The following is a 22,731-nucleotide window of genomic DNA, read 5'->3' as shown; positions in this document are numbered from 1 at the left end:
GCATTATGTTAACCTGCTGCTGTACTGGCTGTCAACTAGCTGCTGTTATGTTCAAGGTGCTGTTATTTGTGTACCAAACTAGGGACCAGAATACCTAAAAGGTTGTCTCTCTTGGCTGATCACTCCATTCTTCAAGAAAGGGCATTCAGCAGATACCATCCTATCAGGAGGTTTGTTCTGCTATAGGGCAGAACAGTAATTCTATATTAGAATTACACCTAGCCTTTGGAACTCCAATTACACACACACACACACACCCCAGTTGGAATCTGTGGTAGATTTGAATTTATTTTATTAATGTATTGTATACATGTATGTGTTTATTTGCTTGTTTGCTAATGTATTGAAACTTTTTAATTGCTTGTCACCCAAAGGGTCTCCAAGTATCTTACAATGAAAACACATTACACTGTACATTATACCATAGAAGGAGAGGGGGGGGGCATATAACACATCAATATTCCATGCAATGTATTGGGGAAACAAACAAACAAATCCACCACCCCCAGAACAGTGTTTTTGTTTTTTGTAAAAAAAGCAGTACACACACAATAAACAAAAGAATATTCCCACCCACTAGCAGATAAAAATAAAGCCTCAACACCCAACATCCTATTCCCTAGCCCAGAAATCATTCACATCACTCTTCCATTGTCTCCTGAGACAAATGGATGCCAGCAACATTTTTTAAATCCCCACCGAGACGTCTGGCATCAAGATCAGTAGGTGGGTCCTCCAGGGATGGTCTGGTGTCTCCCCTCCTTCCAGGGAGGACCAGAAGCAAAAGCAAAACAGAAATATGGCAAAACTGTTCTCTGCTACCTGCTCTGCAGTTGTTCCATCTGCTGCTGCTCTCTTGCTGCTGGTGGCAGGGCGTAAGACTGATGTGTCTGCCTGGGAATTTATCCTCCCACCAGCTGTCTGGTGTCAAGGCCAGTTGCTGTAAATCGGGGTGAGGCAGGGGGAATGGTAGGTCCTGCAGGGATAGTCTGGCATATTGTTTGTGTGTTTTAATTGTTTTTATATATGCAGTTGTTCCTGTCCTTGCGTATACAACTGATTTTTATGTTTTGATCATCTTCTAAATCACTTCAGGATCCCTCATGGAAAGAGATTTGAAATGAAATAATAATTGTAAACCACCATAAAGAGCAATTATGGTTTAAAGGTGAATGTGTAAAATGTTAGTGGACAAAAAGAAAATTGTAGCTGATTTACTCCACCACCACTGCAGCTATAACTAAGGTTTGTTCTTTGCTAACCATTCATGGTTTAGAGAGAGACAAATCATGAGCCCCTGTTGGATAGCACTAAGTCAAACCAATGCTTATTTCTGGATAGTGCTTTGAGAGCAGGGGAGGAGCAAAGCAGCTAAACTTTTCTTCCTGTGCATTAGCAATGCTTTTAAAGCCCTAGTTCAGCTTAACTTTGTCTTAAAGCGATGTGCAAGCTGTGCTACTCAGATTGTAAATTTAGGTTGTTTCTTGTACTATTGAATCATATAATTGCAGGAATATTAAACTACTAAAAGATAAGGAGAGAGGACTTGAGTATTGTTAGGGCACTGATAATTCTGAGAAATTACCAGAGTTTGGCCTAATTATTCATAATTGGGCTTTGTGTCTTGAATTAAACATTAGCATTTACTCCTTTTTTTCTTTCTACCACCAGCACTTTGACAAGATGGTACTCTAGAGTAGTATTCCAGCTGCCTCATCAAGAAATTGTAGATAGCCTGAAGGTCTGCTTGGTGGGTGCCCTGCAGAAGTTCCATGAGGTGAGGAAAACACAAGTTCTTTTCTGGCAGGGATGAACTACTGAGGAAAGCCTGACCAGGCTAATAACTTTCCTGTACTGAAAAGAAAAAATATTTATTTGTGCTGGTCCTCAGATACCAATATGGTTGTCCTGCACACTGGTATCAGGTGCAGTATCTTACTAGTAGGAAAAGCCATCTACCCTTGTTTAGTGGGCTCCTGGCCCATTGCAGCACTGCTTCTGTAGAATCCCACTTGTACTTTAGGGGGAGAGGGTGGGGTAGCAGCCGGTCTTCGCCGCACACCCATATGGTCTTATCTGATTGCAGTGCTGTAGGGTGTTCACCTGGCTCCCCACCCCACTGCAGTACCCCTGCTGCTAGGATAAGCCCACTAGCAAAGGGAAGGTTGCCGGATGCCCCTTGTGTGACCCCCACCCCCCACCTCACTGCTTCAGGGCAAGCATGATTACATGTGAGGCTGAGAATAGCAGCTTCAGCAGTGCCACAGCTGGGTGGAGCAAGTGGCGGAATGCATGTTGGGGGGGGACCACTGAGGGTAGCCTGCCTAGGCCCTTTAAAAATTAGAGGTGCAGCTTTGCTTTTGCTACTTTCTGAAATATAGATTCCAAATTTTGGGCAGGGACCTGTTTATATTGCTAATATTCTCTAGAATGTTGGTAGTGCCCTATAAACTCAAGTAACAAGTGCTGTTCTTTTTAATGGAGAGGTATAGTCACAGGAGTAACTTTCCGCAGTCTCCATACAACTTACTCTTTTTGAGTTTTTTGCAGTCAGCCATGGCACTAATTATCTTGAATGAGAGCAGAAAGGGTTACAAATAAAGACAGTGCATTTGTGTCTGTATACGGGAGGTATCTAGAGTGCCCAGAGGAGATGTTTGCCTGAGTTATCCAGGTCTCTAGATCTTAACCTACATGTTTGGTCTCTTGAAGGTGAACCACGATCTCCCTGAAAAGATTGTAGTTTACAGAGATGGTGTATCGGATAGCCAGCTGAAAATGGTGGAGAGCTATGAAATCCCCCAGCTAGAGAAATGCTTTGAAGCTTTTGAGAATTATGAGCCTAAAATGGTGGTGATGGTTGTACAGAAGAAGATCAGTGCCAACATGTATTTGGCAGCCACTGATCACTTCTCCACTCCGTCTCCGGGTACAGTGATAGACCACACAATCACCAGCCGAGATTGGTGAGTGAAAAGCAGTCACACAGCCCTTTCTCTCCATATTTTCACAGGCTACTCTGCTCTTTTTGTAAGAAGAATTTGTTGCTTATAGTTGATTGATTTAGTTATTTGCCACAGTTTAGTGCAACATGAATAAATTGGAGTGAACATTAAGTTTTGCATGCTTCCTCCTTCCATGTGGGTGGGGAAGGATCTTGAAAGTTTCTGCTTCTAGCCTTCGTTATACATATATCATGCAGACCAGGAACTGTGTTTAATCTTAAATGTGGTTCATGTCAAACAGACTAACTTCAGTAACTGGTTTGAAGTTGGCTTGTTTGAAACTAGACAGTTAATGTCAAATAGAGTTGGTTGGTCCATATGACACAACAGTCCATTACTAAGTCAAAGCTTTCAGGCTTCTTGTCCCAGCCACTTGTGAAGAGGGGAAAGAGGAACATGTGTTTATTCTTGCTCATTGACATTGTGTATAGCATGTTTGTGTGTAGGTTCCTTTGCTGAAATGATCTGTCTGTTTTCTAAAACTGTTAAACCAAAATGTACTCTCCTGTAACTTAAGTCCATTAAATGAGTCTGTCCTTTGGGGCATCCGAGAAGTCTTTACTATCTTCTGTGTGACAGCCCTTGGAGTATTTGAAAGATGCTTTGGTTTCCCCCCTCAGTCTTCTCTTCCCTCCAGTGCTCTTAAGCTTTCCTCATAGGGTTTGTTTTCCAAACCAACACTTGAAAGTCTTTGTTGCCCTCCTCTGAACCCAATTCCATCTTCCCACCACCATAGAATAAATCAGGTGAAATGTGGCATGCTAGAACTATGTAGTCAGGTTACATAATGTACCTCAATATCAACTTTTACTCTTTAATCCAGAGGTTTCCAGTCTTTGGCAATAACCCTTCTGGAGTTCTTCATTGAACGTCTTAAAGATTTGTGTATGAAACTTCTCACTAGGTTGAAAATCTTTAGGTGGTTTCCTTGGCAGACTAGATACTATGACACCCTCTGTCTTCCTGGTATCTGTGCCAGTCAAACTGGTGTTCATCTCTGCACTCTTTCCCTTTTTGATAGAGGAAAGAGCCATAAATTTAACATGATGGGAATAAAAAGCTGCTCATCGGCAGCTGTGACAACAAGTTGTAAATTACTATGACTATGTGGCTAGATATCAAATTTTCCTCTGGGGAAAAAATAATTTGGGTTTAACCAAGCTACCTGAAGAGCATAGTACTTCTCAAGTTTACCTGAATGCCTCCAAGCCAACCAGACAACATGGCCAGGCACATGGGAAGTGGTGGCCACTGGTCAGTGATTTCCCTCTCCCTTAAGGGCTGTACATGACAAATAACCAGTCTTGCAATGTGATCAACAGGTAAGGATCTTCTCTTTTGTTGGCAAGGGGCTTTTTAAAGTCAGCACTGACAGTGCCCTCAAGAAGGTGTTGGGGAAGGGCACATGGTTTGCATGTGAATCCTCCCAGGTTCAGCTGCTGGCATTTCTTGGTAGGGCTGCAGAAAATCCTGTAAACACCAGGAGAAGTATTGCGAGTAAATGTAGACAGTTGTGATCTAGATGGCCTAATGGTATTGAATAAGCCCCTCTGTTTCCCAAATTCTTTTTGAGGGATTGAAGAATCGAGTTGGTCCCTCACTTGCTTGCTTGCTTGACTATCTTGCGTGCTGCTTGTAAATAAAAAATATATCTTTATTGATATATATTGTGTGTGTATATATATATATATATAATTATATATATATATTGATAGCATTTTTAAAAAAAATATTCTTAGGGTGGATTTTTACTTGATGGCTCATTATGCACGACAAGGTTGTGGCATTCCAACTCACTATGTCTGTGTAAGAAATACTGCCAACCTCAGTCCTGACCACCTGCAGAGGTGAGTGCATTTCATGTTTTAGATGTAATCTCTTAATTCCTCTTAGGGATTTATGTGTATGTGTGTGCGCTTTTAGTTCACATGTACAGAAAGTAATATATAAATATTTATATCATTACTTTTTAAAAGATTAGAAATCGGGTGTTTTCTCATGTCTTGCCATTGCAAGTATTATACTGCTGCTCTGATAGTGAGATGGTCCTTTGACTAGGGTGAACAGTTGAGTGTGCCGAATAATGGCTCTAAGGATAACCCATCTGCAGGCTTGAGCTTTGACTAGCTTGCTGTTGGTGAGGATATGCTTTGCCTCAAAGTGAAAGATCAGGGGCTCACCTTGTGCCAACTTTAATGTCTTCCAGCACCAGCCAAATGCTTTTGGTTTGTTTTCTGCTGTATTTTTTTGTGATTTTAGATGCTCTAGGTCCATGGGGATGATTTGATTGCTCCCTTTATTATATTATTACATCATTTTGTCTGATTGCGAATCCCTACTCCAAATAGTTGTCCTATTTTTGTACATTTTCTGGTTTTATTGGTTTTGTTCTTTTTATTTCTTTTAATTGTTTGTTGCTCAGATAACTCTGATACATGTAGTAAATTTTATAAAACAAATGTCTAAGAAATTAGAGTTGACTTCTGAACCTTTACTCTGCTAAACTGAGGGTGGGGAATCTCTGATCTGTGGGTCAGGGTGTTCAAGTTGGCCCGTGAGGCCATTTCCCCCAAACGACACCTAACCATCAGCTGGTGTCATTCAGGATATCATTTGATAGGCCTGGTTAAATCCTACATTGACTGTGCAATCCTACACCCAGTAGCCAAACAGAGCAAGATTTAACTGTCATTGAACCCTACTCAGTTTTGCAAGGGGTTTGCACAGAATCCCTTGCAAAATCAAAGGGGCAAAAACCATCTTGCACCTGCCATTGTAACATCAGGTGATTGATAGGTAGGCAGCCCAGCCCCACCCACCTGTCAAATAAGGCTGCTGAGGCTGATCCTGATAGGGGTCAGGCCTGTGGAGTCAGAAAGGTTCCCCACCCCTGCCCCGAGCTATCAGAGTAAAAGAGGTGGCTCAATAATGCTCCTAAATTAATCATCCTGTCTGAACAGCAGGTACCTTACCTGGCACTGCATTTTACTCTTTCACATCTGTCGGCCTCAGTTTGGCTGAGATCTTTGTAGAATCATTTCCAGAAATACTTTCCTTGCTTGGAATTGAACTGGAAGACAGCACTCTAGTTGCACATGCTTCTCTCGTCTTCCTCCCTGTACCTATGGATATTGGAATGCACATTGGATAGCGGTGGAGCAGTATATTCATAGAACTAACCGTGGCCATGATCCTGAAGTTCTTAACCCTATGATAAAGTGACTGGTGTTGCCCAGAACTGAATTGGATTAAGTATGGAGAAACTCTGATTTGAAGATCACCAGAATAATGTGAATAATGAAAATATTATATAAAGTGTCTTTCTGATGAAGCACTGTACAAATTAAACCAAACTACAGGTTCTTGCATCTAGGGGCTCCACATAGCGCCTAAAGTAGTTATCTGGTATAATTAATGGCACTTCTTAAGTCTGACAACTTCTCCTGTCACCTCTTAAATGGCCCCTAAAATATCCCCTCTTTCTCCCTTGCTTCCCACTTTGCTCATCAGTACTGCTTTTGCCACCTTCTCCCTTGTCCTTTGTTTGGGTTACTCCCCCATTACTTTTTCCTTCCCTTTTCCCTTTGTGTTTCTTGTTAATTGTAAGCAGAGCTCTGCAGCTTTTAATTCCAGGTGCAGGTATGCAGGTTGGGTTTGATTTAAATCACGATTTAAATCACTACTCAGTAAGACTTGATTTAAATCATTTTTTTACAGAAAGACTCATTCTCGCTGGTAAAATCTTAATATTTACAACCAGATGAAGGCTTCATTTTTGGAATAATAAATTTTTACAGTTATATCAAAAATTACTGATTTGGTTATACTATTAGAAATACATAGACATAATTATGAAATTATTGTGAGGTTTAATAAGTTAACTGTTTATATTTGGACAATTTTTCTGCTGTACTTTATTGGAAGGAGAAAAATAATCATTTTCTTAATAACAATTTAGACAATTCATTTAACTAGAACAGTAATATTATAGCATATTTATCCATGTTTGTTAACCAATGTGGTTAAACAATCTAAAAAAAAACTTAGACTGAGTTTTAGCACACATGTAAAACTTAAAACAAATCCTTATTTCCTGACGAATAGCCTTTGAACTATAATGTAACATAAATAGAAAACTATCTTTAGAAAATTTTTTCTTCCACAAGCATTTTATTTTAAAAATCTGATTTAAATAAAAAAAATCTGATTAAACAAAAAAAAAATCCGATTTTTTAATTTTAAATCATTGTTTTTTATCCACCCTGCAGGTATATTTTCCTAGGGCTTTATCAGCACAGTCACTGTTAAAGATCAATCCTTCCTTCTAGAACGGGGGGGGGGGGGGGGGAGTTTCCAGAGAATAAGGTTGATACTCTGTTGGGGGGGGGAATTATCCTCTCTCCCTCCCACCTTTTTTAACAGGCTGACCTTCAAGCTTTGCCACATATACTGGAATTGGCCAGGAACCATCAGAGTGCCAGCTCCTTGCAAGTATGCTCACAAGTTGGCCTTTCTCTCAGGTCAAATTCTACACCATGAACCAGCAATTGAGCTCAGTGAAAAGCTCTTCTTCCTATAGTTTCTCCAGCCAGTTGACTCCAGCCAGGAGCATGGAGAAGGCAGAGATGAGGAGAAAATCTCTTCCTGAATCACCCTGTTGGACAGCACATACTGCCCTTGGACCACTAATACACACGTGAGCTCTGCAGTAGCTGTTAGCGTCCTCAGTCCTATGCATGTTTACTTCAAAGTGAATACCCAACTATTCTTCAAATTTCAGCAGTTTGTAACAAGTAATAAATGGTAACCTAATTTCAGCAAAATAGCTAATAGTTGGTAACTATTTTAACTTGGTGAATATTGCCTGGAATTTTCATTTTTGTGTTATTGTGTATGTTCAGTTAATACATATATTGCTTTAGTTTTAATAGGTGGTTATAATACTAGAAAACTTTTTAAAAAACAACAACAACCCATGGACATTCCCCAAGTATCTAAAGATTTTTCAGTTGGATTATTTAAAGGTTTTTTTCCTATAGTTATATACTTTAACCTTAATACTATCATGTTCTTTAAAAGGAAATGTGTCTTTTTTCTCTTTTTGTTAAAGGTAAAAATTCCCTTGTTAGGCTGGAATAAAAACAAAACTTTCTATATTTATCTGGCTGAACTAACTTTATGTAGTCTCCATACCACTAAATGCCTGTTTTTGCAAGTTGCTCTGTATTAACTATGTAGATTGTGAGTTGTTTAACATAGTTAAATCTCTGAAATGAAGAATATTTTCAACTGGATTTCAGATGCATTGCCAAAGATCGAGGCAGGTCGGGGCTGCTGATTCTTCTAGACCTGTTAGCAGCCTTCGACATGGTCGATCACGAACTCCTGGACCACCGCCTTGCCGACATGGGGATCCAGGGCACAGTCCTTCAGTGGCTGCGCTCATTTCTCTCTGGTTGGGGACAGAGGGTGGCGCTTGGGGGGGGGGGATTGTCATCGCGCCACTCCTTGGTGTGCGGAGTGCCTCAGGGTGCTATACTCTCCCCTATGCTTTCCAACATCTTTATGCGCCCCCTCGCCCAGCTTGTCCGGAGTTTGGGGTTGGGCTGCCATCAGTACGCTGATGACACCCAACTCTATCTGTTGATGGATGGCCATCCTGACTCGGCCCCAGACACACTGATCAGATGTTTGGAAGCTGTGGCTGGATGGTTACGTGGGAGCCGGTTGAAGTTAAATCCTTTGAAGACAGAGGTCCTTTGGCTGGGACGGGATGATATGGGATTGAGGGGGCAACTCCCATCTCTTGCAGGGGTGCAATTAGTGCCAGCACCGTCCGTTAAGAGTTTGGGTGTAATCTTCGACACCTCCCTTTCCATGGAGGCGGCATTCTTTCATCTCCGCCAAGCTAAGCAGTTGGCTCCTTACCTCTCTCGCCCTGACCTAGCCACTGTGATCCACGCAACCGTCACCTCCAGACTGGATTATTGTAACTCGCTCTACGTGGGGCTGACCTTGAGACTGACCCAGAAACTCCAGCGGGTGCAGAATGCCGTGGCAAGACTCCTTACGGGGTCCTTGCTGCGAGATCACATTCACCCAGTGCTATACCAGCTGCACTGGCTCCCGGTGGAGTACAGGATCAGGTTTAAGGTGCTGGTTTTAACCTTCATAGCCCTATACGGCCTAGGACCCTTGTACCTACGGGACCACCTCTCCTGGTATGTCCCACAGAGGAACTTACGGTCTTCAAACAAAAACATATTGGAGGTCCCAGGCCACAGAGAGCTTAGGCTGGCCTCAACTAGAGCCAGGGCTTTTTTGGCTGTGGCTCCGATCTGGTGGAACGCTCTGTCACAAGAGACTAGGGCCCTGTGGGATCTTTCCGCAGGGCCTGCAAGACAGAGCTGTTCCACCAGCCTGACTCCCTCCTTTGGCAATCCTCACAGAACTCTAGCCCAATGGTTGCCATTAATCTGATTGGAATTATTTTTATAATGAAATGATTTTAGAATGTTTTATCGTTTTACTGTTGTTAGCCACTCTGAGCCCGGCTTCGGCTGGGGAGGGCGGGATATAAATATTATTATTATTATTATTATTATTATTATTATTATTTTATTATCCTGGATATCCATACTCACTGTGTGGCCAGTATAGTTACAGCAAGCTTTGGGGTTGAAGCAGGCTAAATATTCAAATAAAGAAATTACAAATCTACATTGGCTAGCTAGCTTTTCACAATTCATAAAGTGTTTTTTTACAGGAGGGGGCAGTGTAGTGCCAGAAACGTTGTGTAAGTTACTGGTTGGCATAGAATGTAGGCATCCACCCAAAAGCTAAGGCTCCCTAATTATTGCTAGGCAATAGTGCAAAGTTGTGCCTGCCTTCAGCAGATAGAAAGCAAGCTTTCAATGGAAGCATGTGTGGCTACAGTTTCTAACCCAACTCCCTAAGTATATTTTAAGATACCTGCTTTGCCTAATGTGCCTACTATCTAAATCATGTGGATGTGTGATATAAAACTTTCTTACTACCCTGTCTTCCAACCAGGTGTGGCAAGCAGGAGTCAGAGCAGCTTCATTATGAAGGGGTGACTTGAGCTAAGCTTCAGCTGGCCCCTTGTAAGCACAAGCCTATTATGCTTTGCTGTCTGCAAACAATTGTGTTTCTTTCTGTCAACTCCTAGCCCCGCTCCCCCCAAAACTGGGAGAAACAGCTTGACTATTCAATTTATTTTATTTGCTTATTTCATAAAATTTATACAATGCTTGAGTGACTTAAAAAAGAAAACCTCAGTTTACAATGGGCTTCCACACATCCTTAAGAAGGAGCAAAGAATGGACAACTCCAACGGCTGGCCTGTGCATTCTCCTCATTGCGGTACTACTTGTTAACTCTGTTTGCCTTCAGAAAATGGGTATGGAGAATGGTAGTTTCCCTCAACACTTAAGGAAGGAGTGGCCCTGGGGGACCCTCAGGTCGAAGGGAATGAGGGGGCCACAATGCCAGGGGAGCATCCTCGCTGTTGGGGCAATGGCAGCCGCAGGGGTCTCCACCTGAGGAATGCACCAGCCATGGAGCCTCCTGGGCAGGTCAGGAATCGCATCCTAGAGAACATCTCACTCTCCATCAAGAAGTTTCAAAGCTACTTTGTTGTTTGCAAGGATGAAACTCCAGCCATTGGGAACCACATCAAGGTCCTGCAGCAGCTCTATGAGCACCTTGGCCATGAGCTGCTGGATCTCCCTTCAAGCTCCTAGGCCTTTCGAACTGTCTGGGCAGGAGAGGCCCCCTCGGAGTTGAGGGGGTTTCAGCCCCCATGGATTTCTCCTGCTTTTACATTGAGAGTCCAAATGCTCCTGCAGCAGGTGGTGACCACCATGGCACTGCAGGGAGTGGCCAACTGCCACATGTTCCTGGTGGTCTTCAAGCTGCTGGAAAAGAGGAATGAGGAAGAGCATAAGCAGAAGAAGAGAGGGGTGGACCATGCATAGCAGTGGACTTGCAGGAGGAGGAGGTAGAGGTAGTGAGTGTAGAGGCCCTCAGTAGGCTAAGGGGAGACAGGGCCAGCCCCTCTCCAAGCAGCACCATGAGAAGACAACCAGGGAAGCCCTTCCGAGACAACCCACCCCTCCCGAGTTCAGGGTAGACAACAACTTTTTGCTTCTGATGTTCCATGTTTTGGAGAATGAGGAGTAGCTGTTCTGGATGATCCTCATGAGTTCTGGGCACATGGAGGGGAACTTCTAGCTTTTCTATGTGCTGCTGACCGACTGCTACATCTACCTCTGCCGCAAAGGAGCCACTGAAAAGCCGGACATGGTAGAGGAGGCAGTTTCCTATAATGAGGAGGACTGGATCTCATTGGGCCTGGATCAACAGATGAGGAACTTGGTCTTCACCAACCTCAGGAAGCAATTCCTTATGGACATGGCTGACATCACCATGACCAAGTTTTTCCTGGTGTACCTCAAGTCATCCATGTTCAAAGGTTGCTTGCTGGGAGCCACCCTGTGCCAGCACCCTGCCGGACACTGCCATGGAGAAGTTGGCACTGGCCAAGTTTGTGGCTCAGGAATCTAAGCAAGAGACCTTGGGTGTGATAGTCTGCTTCTATGGCCTGATCCACTGGGAAGACCCCATGGACACGACTTCGGGACTGGTCCCCTTGGGCTATATGATGGCTGAGCACCCCATCACAAAATAAGGTGCCCTGAACTACAAGGCAGGCACCAACTACCTGGGCGAGGAGAAGTGGAAGACTGCTACCTGGTCCTCAGCAACTTCATCTTGTATCAATTGCTGACCACTGCTAAGTTGGCAGGCATGGTCTTTGTCTCTACAGAGGCTGGCCAGGAATACTGTATCTTGGAATTTGCCCAGGACTGCAAGCTGTACCTGCCCTCCTGCGTGCTCTATTTTAGCTGCACAGTGGAACTGGAGAAGTTCCTTCTGGTGTTGGACACTATGTGGAAAAGCACCTACGAGGTCAACCTTCTGCACAAGCCGATTCAGGACAGCTCTGTCTGGAAGAAGTGCGAGGATGCCCTGAGCTTGATCCACAGCACCTGGCAGTGGATTGGCAACCTGTGCTGCGGGTGGGCTTCCTGGGACCCCTGTTATTAGCCTACAACTGTAATCCTCAAGCAGCTACCACCAGGGCCAGATCTCGCCTTCTCTTGCTGCATCTTGGCTGGAGGTTACAGTACAAGGGCTGCTAGCAGTGGTGAGCAGGATTGGCTTGTCGATGCTCAGCTGGCAGCCTCTCCCATGCCCTCTGCTCCTTTGGGGAGCAGGCTGCGGGTCCTCCTTTTTGAAGATGGTAATCTCTTATTCATGCTCTGGGCAGGGAGGTCTGGAACTGTTCCACACTTAAGATGCAGTGTGGCTGGGATATGTCAGACACCCTGCCAGGTCTTGCCCCACTTTCACCCCACCTTGAGGTACAGACAAATCTTCACTTGCTGCTCTCCCACCTCTCCTTAGTCCCTCTCTCTGGATGTTGTCGTTTTGTGACAGGATCTCCACCTGTTTCTAGCCCCTCTGCCCTGGTCTCGGCAGGCTAATGGGCAAATCTGGCGCAGTGGATTGAGCCTCTGAGAGATTAGGAGGAAGTTCCTGCAGCTGCTGCTTCCTCTGCTAGGCCAGCCGGTGACTCTCTGTCCCCAGGCTTCCCTGGGCAGAGTGGAGTTTCTGAGTAAAGGGCCTGTTGCAAGGAATGGGCTTTGATGTGCTGAGGTCATCCACTTTTCTCCTCTCCTCCCCTCCTAGCCCCACTGCAAACCAAAGAAGCTTCCTCGCCTGGGGGGGGGGGTCTGCCCTGGCCGCTGCTGGTGCCCATAGAGTCTGTGCGGATCCTGCCTCTTCACATTCCTGTTCTATAGCAGGAGGGGAGTCCCTCTGTGCCTCCTCCTCCTGACTGGATTTAGATAATAAGGTAATACAGTGGTACCTCGGGTTAAGTACGGTACTTAATTTGTTCCGAAGGTCCGTACTTAACCTGAAACTGTTCTTAACCTGAAGGATGCTGCCGGAGCCCGATTTCCGTTCTCATCCTGAAGCAAAGTTCTTAACCCGAGGTACTATTTCTGGGTTAGCGGAGTCTGTAACCTGAAGCGTCGTCTGTAACCCGAGGGACCACTGTACTGCTGGGGGACCTAGAGGCCATGGCAGGGAGGTGGGTGAGTGCTGCTAATCTGTTTATGCCCCCCTTTATGAGAACTAATCTGTATGAAGCAGGGGCCACATTGGTTATCCCAGCCATGATATGTTCTCCATGGATAGGCATAGTTCAAGCTTTATTTGACTGACAAGTGTTGTTTTTTTAAAAGCTGTTGGTATTTTAAGTTCCTTTAACAGAGATGAGACTATGATATGCATTCATTCAGGGGTCTTCCATGTCCCCCGGAGGTGGCCTGTGTGGCAGAATGTACCTGTAGATACATCTCCATCCCACCCTGTAATAAATGCTTCTGGGTTAAAAAGACCAAAAAGAGAAAAAGGAAGGAGTGTGAGTTGCGTTTTCTTGGTTGCTGGAGACCTCTGGTGTTTCAAGCTGCAGCAGTCGTCTTCTCTGTCCTCTCCTGTTTCTCGGAGGAGGTGGGGGGGGGTGTTGCAGTCCCTTGCTCTGATTCTAAGCTGGGCACACACACATTGGATGTATATATCCAAACAGTTGGGTGTCCCCCACCCCACTCCCACCCAGCCCCATTGGGAGCAGGGACATGTCAACACTCCCGGGGAAATATTGGCTAGAAGAATTTCATTTAAACTTTCTTAAGATGCTTCTGTTGAAGCAGTTCTCAATAAACTTTTTCATGTTGCATTTTGGCAAAATTTGGTGACCATCTAAACATGTTGACTCTGAAATTCTTCAGGCGCTAATGAGAGAACAGAAGGATAAATGTGTCTACTGTAGAACACACTTTTACACTATTAAACTGTTGGCATTGTTGAAGCTTACAAAGCATTGGGGACTTGTAAGAGATACAGTGTTACCTTTAACTGAAAGGTTGCATTTGGACTTCGTGTTCATGGAGGTGGGATAATCAACCATTTCTTCTTCCAAAGCCTTGCAAAGGAGGCAGGCAGGGCTGCAGTGTAGCAGTTCTATACAAAATACCTCACTTCAAGAGGATCCATGATTGGCTTTTGGCTGAAGCCAGTTTTGACAGAGACTTTGTCATATAGAAAATGGAATATTGAGCTGTGAGTTTTGCTCATTCATCTAGATAGTTCTGCCGGGCAGCTCCTTTGCTATATGTTGCCTCAAAATACTTCTTGGCAAAGGGGTTTTGCTGCCTGGAATGGAAACTTTATATTACTGTACACTTTCCATCTGATTATTTGCTAAGCCAGTGCTCTAGGTGTTACTTTAAAAGAGGCTGGTTTCTAGTGCTAAAAAAACCAAACAGGAGGGTTTTGCTTAGCATGTTTATGGTTTTTCCTGAACAATAATTTATCTAATTTCCTTGATCCTAGTATCTAGAATACAAAAATTCCTCATGCAGTTAAATTCCAAAGTTTGGTTAATAATTTACCCTTTCTGCCTAGTTAAATCTAATATACTACTGATAGTGCCTTATCAAATTTTATTCTCCAATACTGCCCGTACCCATGAACTTTGATCAGGCTTACTTAAATATAATAAACAGCAAATACAGATGAGTATTTTTTTCAGGAGAGAACCATCAAGATTTGGAAACGGATGATTCCTAGCTAGAAGAATAGAAAGAAGATCTAAAGGGGGAAGTGATGGAAAGAGTGGTTTACACTAAAAATAATAATAAAAAGAAACAGGCATGGTTTGGTATCTTGGAGCAGTGCCTGATATTTGCCTATATTTATACTCTGCTTGTAGATTTGTAAATAAAATAAGTATTACGAAGACGTCATAAATCTCCAGTGTTCTGTCATCTATAGGAAACTAAACTCTGCAACATTGCCTAAAAGAGCTTCTGTTGGCTTTGATAAGTTGGGAGCACTGGTTCTGGAATGCATGGAGGGTTATGCTTAAATAAATCTTGTTATAGGAAGTACTAATTATCACTAGGTACAATCCTGGCTACAATCACTGGATTCCTGAGTATACCGTATTTTTTGCTCTATAGGACGCACCGGACAATAGGACACACCTTGTTTTAGAGGGGGGAGAACAAGAAAAAAAATTCTCCCCCTCTCTGCTCAGCGCTCCTTCAGCGAAGCGGCAGGAGGTGCTGCGCAGAGAGGGGGAGAATTCCCCCCCCCTTGTTTTCCCCCTCTAAAACAAGGTGCTGTTCAAGGTGTGTTCAGTCGCCTTCAGGTGGCTACCTTGGAAGCCTGGAGAGCGAGAGGGGTCGGTGCGCACCGACCCCTCTCGCTCTCCAGGCTTCAGATTCCTTTCGACCTGCTCTTTGGGGCTGGTGGGGGGAAGCCCACCGCCAGCCCCAAAGAGCAGGTTGGGGAGCAGCAGAAAGGCGTGCAGCAGCCTCTTTAGCCGCGCGCCACCTCTCCAGCCAGAAGAGCGCGCACAGGGCTAAAGAAGCCATAGCCCCGCAACCCTCTCCCAGCTGGTGAGGTGGCGCACGACTAAAGAGGCTGCTGCCATAGCTATGCGCCAGCTCTCCAGCCGGGAGAGGGTCGCATGGCTATGGCAATACCCCCACCTCCCGCAAAAGCCCCCAGGAGCCGCGCACCTTTTAAGGAGCGCGCGGCTCCTGTAGGCTTTTCTACGAGGAGGGAGAAGGGACTGACTGGCCGCGTCAGTCCCTTGTCCCTCCTGAGGAAAAGCCCGCAAGAGCCGCGTGGAGCTTGTGTGCGGCTTTTCCTGCCTGCCTTCCCTCTGCATTCGCTCCATAGGATGCACACACATTTCCCCTTCATTTTTGGAGGGGAAAAGGTGCGTCCTATAGAGTGAAAAATACGGTAATTCATCACAAAGCTCTTCGTTGCAAACCCAGTTTAAATGAGTAGCAGCTGCATAAACACACAATGGTGGCTTTCAGTGTAAACTGTGCAAGAGATCTTACTGTCTCTCACTCTGCTACCCTTAATGGTGTCCAAAGCTGTTTTTACCTTGTTTCATGGGCCATTGCTGAATTGTAGAGAATTTTGTGTGCACAGAAGCCTGAATTCAGTCTCCAGTATCCCCGGTTAAAGCAACATTGGTCACAGTGCTGGAGAAGGAAGATTTCACCTGTGAGATTGTGAAGAACTACCAGTCAGAGTAGACCATAATAATATGCTGGTTAGACCAATGGTGTGAGTGGGGCAGCTTCATATTTTGGCCATCTCTGCCAGCATGAAAGCTTGGATACAGTACTTCAAGTTAAGTGTCTTTTTAAATCCCAAAGTTTTTAAACACTTCGAAACTGAACTGTATTCCATTCACAAAAGATTAGATTGTTCTTTTATTTATTTGTTTGTTTGTTTGTTTGTTTGTTTATTGTTGTTGTTTTAAGCTGTAATCCAATTCAGTTTTTGATGGATTTGATATTTATTGTCATTGATTGTACACCAAATTAACAATCTCAGAAAATTAGAATATTAAATGAAATCATCAAAACAAGGACTGCAAATAGAGCAATATTGGACCTCTGAGAAGTAGAAGCATGCACATGTACTCAGTACTTGGTTTGGGCCCCTTTTCCATCAATTACTGCCTCGATGCGGCGTGGCATGGATGCGATCAGCCTGTGGCACTGCTGAGGTGTTACGGAAGACCAGGATGCTTCAATAGCAGCCTTCAGCTCTTCTGCATTGCTCAGTCTCATGTCTCTCATTTTTCTCTTGGCAATGCCCCATAGATTCTCTATGGAGTTCAGGTCAGGCGAGTTTGCTGGCCAATCAAGCACAGTAATCCCATGGGCATTGAACCAGGTTTTGGTACTTTTGGCAGTGTGGGCAGGTGCCAAAGTCCTGCTGGAAAATGAAGTCAGCATCCCCATAAAGCTCGTCTGCACTCCAAAATCTCCTGGTAGACGGCTGCGTTGACCCTGGACTTAATGAAGCACAGTGGACCAACACCAGCTGATGACATGGCTCCCCAAATCAACACAGACTGTGGAAACTTCACACTGGACTTCAAACATCTGGCATTATGTGCCTCCCCATTGTTCTTCCTGACTCTAGGTCCTTGGTTTCCAAATGAGATGCAAAAGCTGCTCATCAGAAAAGAGAATTGGGGAACCATGTCATTCCCTACCCCTCATTTAGACAAATGTTTCCTAAACTTCTGTTCCCTGTGATACACACTTCTCACCACTGAAATAGAATTCCTCTGAAAGAGGAAAAGGTTTGGCTTTCAGAGTGTAATGTGTATCTATCTCTCTCTCACACACACACACACACACACACACACACACCCCTACCTGGTAGAACGTGGGCACTTGGTTTCTGTGTGAGTCACAGTTGCTGACTGAAAGACAAGTCCAGAATACAGTGGTACCTCGGGTTACATACGCTTCAGGTTACAGACTCCGCTAACCCAGAAATAGTACCTTGGGTTAAGAACTTTGCTTCAGGATGAGAACAGAAATCGCGCGGCGGCAGCAGAAGGCCCCATTAGCTAAAGTGGTGCTTCAGGTTAAGAACAGTTGAGGTACCACTGTACTAAATTCTACAGAGACAAAACAGGTATCCCCTGTGAGTGATATACTTTAGGATCACATAATTCTTCAATTCATTTAAAATTGAAATTTTCTCTTGGCATGTACCTTGGAAATTATGCTCTAGAAGACCTAGTAGCCCCCAGAAAAGTTGACCAGCCCTAAAAGAGTTGAGATTTTGCGTTCTTGGCTCAGAAATCAAATGAGGTCTAACCATTCTCTTTGGTCATTCACTGCTGGGTTGTTGTTTTTTAGCTTTATCATTTTTAACAAATTGTTACAGGCAAAACTTTTTTTTTAATTGAGAGAATATTTAACCAAATTAATCTAAAATGAGGCTCCTTCTTCCTATTTACCGTATATACTTGTGTATAAGCCAACCTTTTCAGCACATTTTTTATGCTGGAAAAAGCCCCCTCGGCTTATACTTGAGTGAGGGTCCCTTTTGGGTTGCTCCTTCCTCCTCCTCCTCCGCCTTTGCCGCCCCTTTTGGGCTGCTTGTTCTTCCTCTGCTGCCACCAGCCTCTGCCTCTCAGCAGCACCCTAGATAGACAGGGGGACGGGAGGGGCTGTGGGGGAGAGAAGTTCTTCTGCCGTGTGCGCATGCACACGCGCACATGCACTCCGGCCCACCAAGAGGTTTGTGGTGTGGTGAACTGGCTTATACTTGAGTCAATAAGTTTTCCCAGTTTTTTGTGGTAAAATTAGTTGCCACAGCTTATATTTTGGTCGGCTTATACTTGAGTATATATGGTATATAAATTTCCCTACCCAGCACATAATGTGCTGTGTTGACTTTGTTCTTCAGTAATAAGGGAAAAGGTAAATTGGCATAGAATATGCCATTAGCCATAATGAGTGTTGAACATTGGTAATGCTGGAATTCATTCACTTTCGTAAGTGCTGGCTGATCTTGTCAGTCTGTTGTATGTGCAGGTTTGAAGAGATCCATGCATGAGAGGCTCAAGGCGGAATGGTGAAGTCAAGGTCTTGTCTTGTCTCGAGATTCTCTACCTCCTCATGATAAAGTAGGAATGGAGGCTCTGCTGTCCCTCCACAGCTCTGGGGCTTGGGTCCTGCGTGCAGGTTTCCCACAGGCGTGGCTGCTGTGAGAACAAGGTGCTGGGCTAGAGAGGCCATAGGTCTGAACCAGCAGGAGGATAATAATAATGATAATAATAATAATACAGTGGTACCTCTGGTTACGTACTTAATACGTTCTGAAGGTCCATTCTTAACCTGAAGCACCACTTTAGCTAATGGGGCCTCCTGCTGCCGCCGCGCTGCCGGAGCACGATTTCTGTTCTCATCCTGAAGCAAAGTTCTTAACCCAAGGTACTATTTCTGGGTTAGAGGAGTCTGTAACCTGAAGCGTATGTAACCCAAGGTAGCACTGTAATAATAATAATAATAATAAATTTATACCCTGCCCTTCCCGGCCAAAGCCGGGCTCAGGGTGGCTACCACCAGTAAGATTACAATGGAAACATAATAGGAGGGGGGGGACAAACAAACCAAACCAACCGAGTTTAAAATACAGGTTAATATGCAATTTAAAAAGCAGCCTCATTTTAAAAGTCGCCCATAAATCAAAACCGTAAGGGGAGGGAAGACATAAGGGTCAGACTGAGTCCAAACCAAAGGCCAGGCAGAACAGCTCTGTCTTGCAGGCCCTGTGGAAAGATGTCAAGTCCCGCAGGGCCCTAGTCTCTTGTGACAGAGTGTTCCACCAAGTCGGGGCCAGTACCGAAAAGGCCCTGGTCCTAGTTGAAACAAATCTAATCGGCTTGAGGCTCGGTACCTCCAAAGTGGTGTTATTTGTGGTGTTATTAAGGTCCTCTGTGGGGCATACCAGGAGAAGCGGTCCCGTAGGTACGAGGGTCCTAGGCCGCATAGGGCTTTAAAGGTCAAAACCAGCACCTTGAACCTGATCCTGTACTCCACTGGGAGCCAGCGCAGTTGGTAAAGCACCGGATGAATGTGATCCTGTGGCAAGGACCCCGTAAGGAGCCTCACCGTGGCATTCTGCACCCACTGGAGTTTCTGGGTCAGCTTCAAGGGCAGCCCCGCGTAGAGCGAGTTACAATAATCAAGCCTGGAGATGTCTGTCTCATGGATCACTGTGGCCACACAGGCGAGAATGGTAAGGGACCAACTGCTTAATACGGCGGAGTTGGAAAAATGCCACCTTTGCTGTGGCTGCAACCTGCACCTCCATGGAAAGGGAGGCGTTAAAGGTTACACCCAAACTCTTGACAGAAGGATGCTTCTTTTGTTTGCCAAAACAGACAGTATTGAGCAAATGGTCTGACTTGGTAAATTCCTCAGTTGTTTCTCTGGTTTTCTCTATCCAGGCCCATTATATCCAGGGTTGTGAGTGTACCTGGCAATGAGCTGCAAAGGTACTTTGTGTCCTTGCTGGAATCTTAGATGTTGCAGCAGTTGATCACGTGTGGCCAAGCCTCACAGCCAGTGTTGCCCTGCTCTTGCCGCATTTTAAGAGGAACTGAGGAAGCTTCCTTCCACCAGGTCAGAATTGTATACTCATGACTGGCAGTGACTCTCCAAGATGCCAGAGAGCAGTTGATGGGAAAGACAGTGTTACAACCACGGCTTTTTTCAGCCAGAACTCACCAGAACTCAGTTCCAGCACCTCTCAGGTGGGTGCCATTTCCATTACAGTGGTACCTTGGGTTACAGATGCTTCAGGTTACAGACTCCGCTAACCCAGAAATATTACCTCGGGTTAAGAACTTTGCTTCAGGATGAGAACAGAAATTGTGCTCCGGCACAGCAGCAGGAGGCCCCATTAGCTAAAATGCTTCAGGTTAAGAACAGTTTCAGGTTAAGAACGGACCTCCAGAACGAATTAAGTTCTTAACCTGAGGTACCGCTGTATAAGAGAAAAGGTAAAAGGTAAAGGACCCATGGATGGTTAAGTCCAGTCAAAGGCGACTATGGGGTTGTGGCAATCATCTCACTTTCAGGCCGAGGGAGCCAGCGTTTGTCCACAGACAGCTTTCCGGGTCATGTGGCCTGCAGGACTAAACCGCTTCTAGCGCAATGGGACACCATGACAGAAACCAGAGTGCATGGAAACACTGTTTACCTTCCTGCCACAGTGGTACCTATTTATCTACTTGCACTGGCATGTTTTCGAACTGCTAGGTTGGCAGGAGCTGGGACAGAGCAACAGGAGCTCGCTCACTCTGTTGCAGGGATTCAAACCGCGGACCTTCCAATCTGCAAGCCCAAGAAGCTCAGTGGTTTAGACCACAGCACGCTCACAGTGAGTTCCAGAACCTGTTTTTCTAGAAAAATAGCACTGGTTACAGCAATAAAACTGCTAGCACATTTGCAGATCTAAGCATGGTTTCTGATTGGATGGGGGAGCATGTGTAGAGATTCCTGTCTTGCAGAGGGTTGGACTAGTTGACTCTTTGGGTCCATTCCAACTCTACAATTTTATGAATCTATGATCCTTTTTAGGTGGAGATACCAGGGGTGGAACTGAAAACTTATGGATGCAAAAAATGGACTCTGCCACTCAGCCTGGCCACTTCTCTTCAGTGTCTTCTACTGTCTAAAGAGCACAGGTGTGCACAGCACATTTCATTAAGGTGTGCACCCAATGATTTATTTCAACAAAGGAAGGCAGGAGCGAGGGAAATGACAAACCAATAAGCAAAGAACAATAAGAATAATGACAGAAGCTGACACCACCACCGCAAGAGTGGTCAAGAAGCCAAAGCAGAAGATTTTTCTGCAGAGAAAAAACTCCTGGAAAGCTGACCAGAGGCAGGGCTGATCAGGAGGGCTGAGGGTGCGGTGGCTCCTGCTCCTCCTAGCTTGCACACCACAAAGCAGACCCTCATCCCCACAGAGCTCTCTCCACAAAAGGTGACTAGCGGATATTGGACAGAAACAAAGCCATGGGACAGGCAGATGCAGGCAGAAGAAAAGGGCTGGGATGGATCTGCACCTTCTCCCTGCAGAGGAGTCCCTCCTCCTTCCTTACTGCTACCACTGGGCCAACCATTCCACCACCGTTTCCAGAGAAAGATGCAGGCAAAAACTGCAGGTCCATTCCAGCCTTTTTATTCTGCCTACACTGTTGTCTGCTTTCCTTGATTCCCAGCTTTGTGAAACATTAGGGTGTGCCTGGGATGCATCTGGCACACATCTGTGCTAATGGGCCTTTGCAGAGCACCGGATCTTAATAGTAAGATAGCTCCTATGTTGACCCAAAGATTGAAAGATAGACTAATAATTATTTAAGAAAGGTTTTTTTCCTGGTCCGGGGGAGCAGTACGGTTGAAGGGAAGCCCCACTGAAATGACAACTTCTCTTCCAGTAGATTGGCTCTAGATTCAGGTAGGTAGCCATGTTGGTCTGACGCAGTTGAAATATATATAATAAAGGAGATATCAGTCTGTACCTCTGCAAGTTTCTTTGTGAGGTTGATGGACTTCCATTTCATGCGGCTCAGTGTGGTGCCTTCCATAGATTGGCTGTCTGTCAAGTGGATGTCAGTTATGCTGCCATATCCACTGTGCAAACATTGATGGGGAAACAACGAGAACAGAGTGTGCTTAGGCTGTGTTGGATTCGGGAGTGAGAAAAAGGCACCTGGCCCAGTTTTCCTGGCCTGGTCACGGCTCGATCTTTAGCTTTCTCTTCTTGTAGGTCAAAGCAGTAATGAGAACCTGAGGACACACATAAAAATGGCAGGGACTGTTTTTGCTGCTTAGAAATAAGAGACAGCCACTTAAAACTGTAAAAGGATGAATCTGAAACCTTAAATAGAAAAATGTTTGGAATTTTCCTATATTGCTCCATTCATGTCATGAATGCATAACTGTTATGACCCACTTTGCTGCTCTCACCCCTGTTCTAGTAAGTTGACAAGTCTAAGCAGAAGCACTAGAGACAACTTGTGCATTGAGCAACCTGGTAAGTTACTGCTGTTGAGACATTCATGCTTATATACAGTATATCTGGCTTTGGAGCACCCTAGATCAGGTTGTGATTTAACATCACAGGAGCAGAACAAAATATAACATATAGAAAAAGGAGTCTTCACCCGGCTAGACAAGTTCAGGCTAAAAGACTGAATTGGGATCTTTTGAGTAAATCAT

At 44.8% G+C, this 22,731-nt stretch overlaps 1 protein-coding gene across 2 annotated transcripts in view; it reads left to right on the top strand.

The window, feature by feature from the left end:
• PIWIL2 (piwi like RNA-mediated gene silencing 2) overlaps nt 1-8,161 on the top strand; it is a 53,761-nt gene extending 45,600 nt beyond the window's left edge. For both annotated transcript variants that reach the window (XM_079954948.1, XM_079954947.1), the window contains exons 20-23: nt 1,672-1,777; nt 2,713-2,966; nt 4,745-4,852; nt 7,428-8,161. In XM_079954948.1, the coding sequence (XP_079811074.1) occupies nt 1,672-1,777; nt 2,713-2,966; nt 4,745-4,852; nt 7,428-7,584 (625 nt within the window). In that variant the 3' untranslated portion in view covers nt 7,585-8,161. The remainder of the gene's footprint in view (nt 1-1,671; nt 1,778-2,712; nt 2,967-4,744; nt 4,853-7,427) is intronic.
• Nucleotides 8,162-22,731: the final 14,570 nt, after the last annotated feature.

The sequence above is a fragment of the Podarcis cretensis genome (assembly GCF_951804945.1).
Source record: "Podarcis cretensis genome assembly, chromosome: 15".
NCBI lineage: Eukaryota > Metazoa > Chordata > Lepidosauria > Squamata > Lacertidae > Podarcis > Podarcis cretensis.
This window is presented reverse-complemented; position numbering and strand designations above follow the sequence as displayed.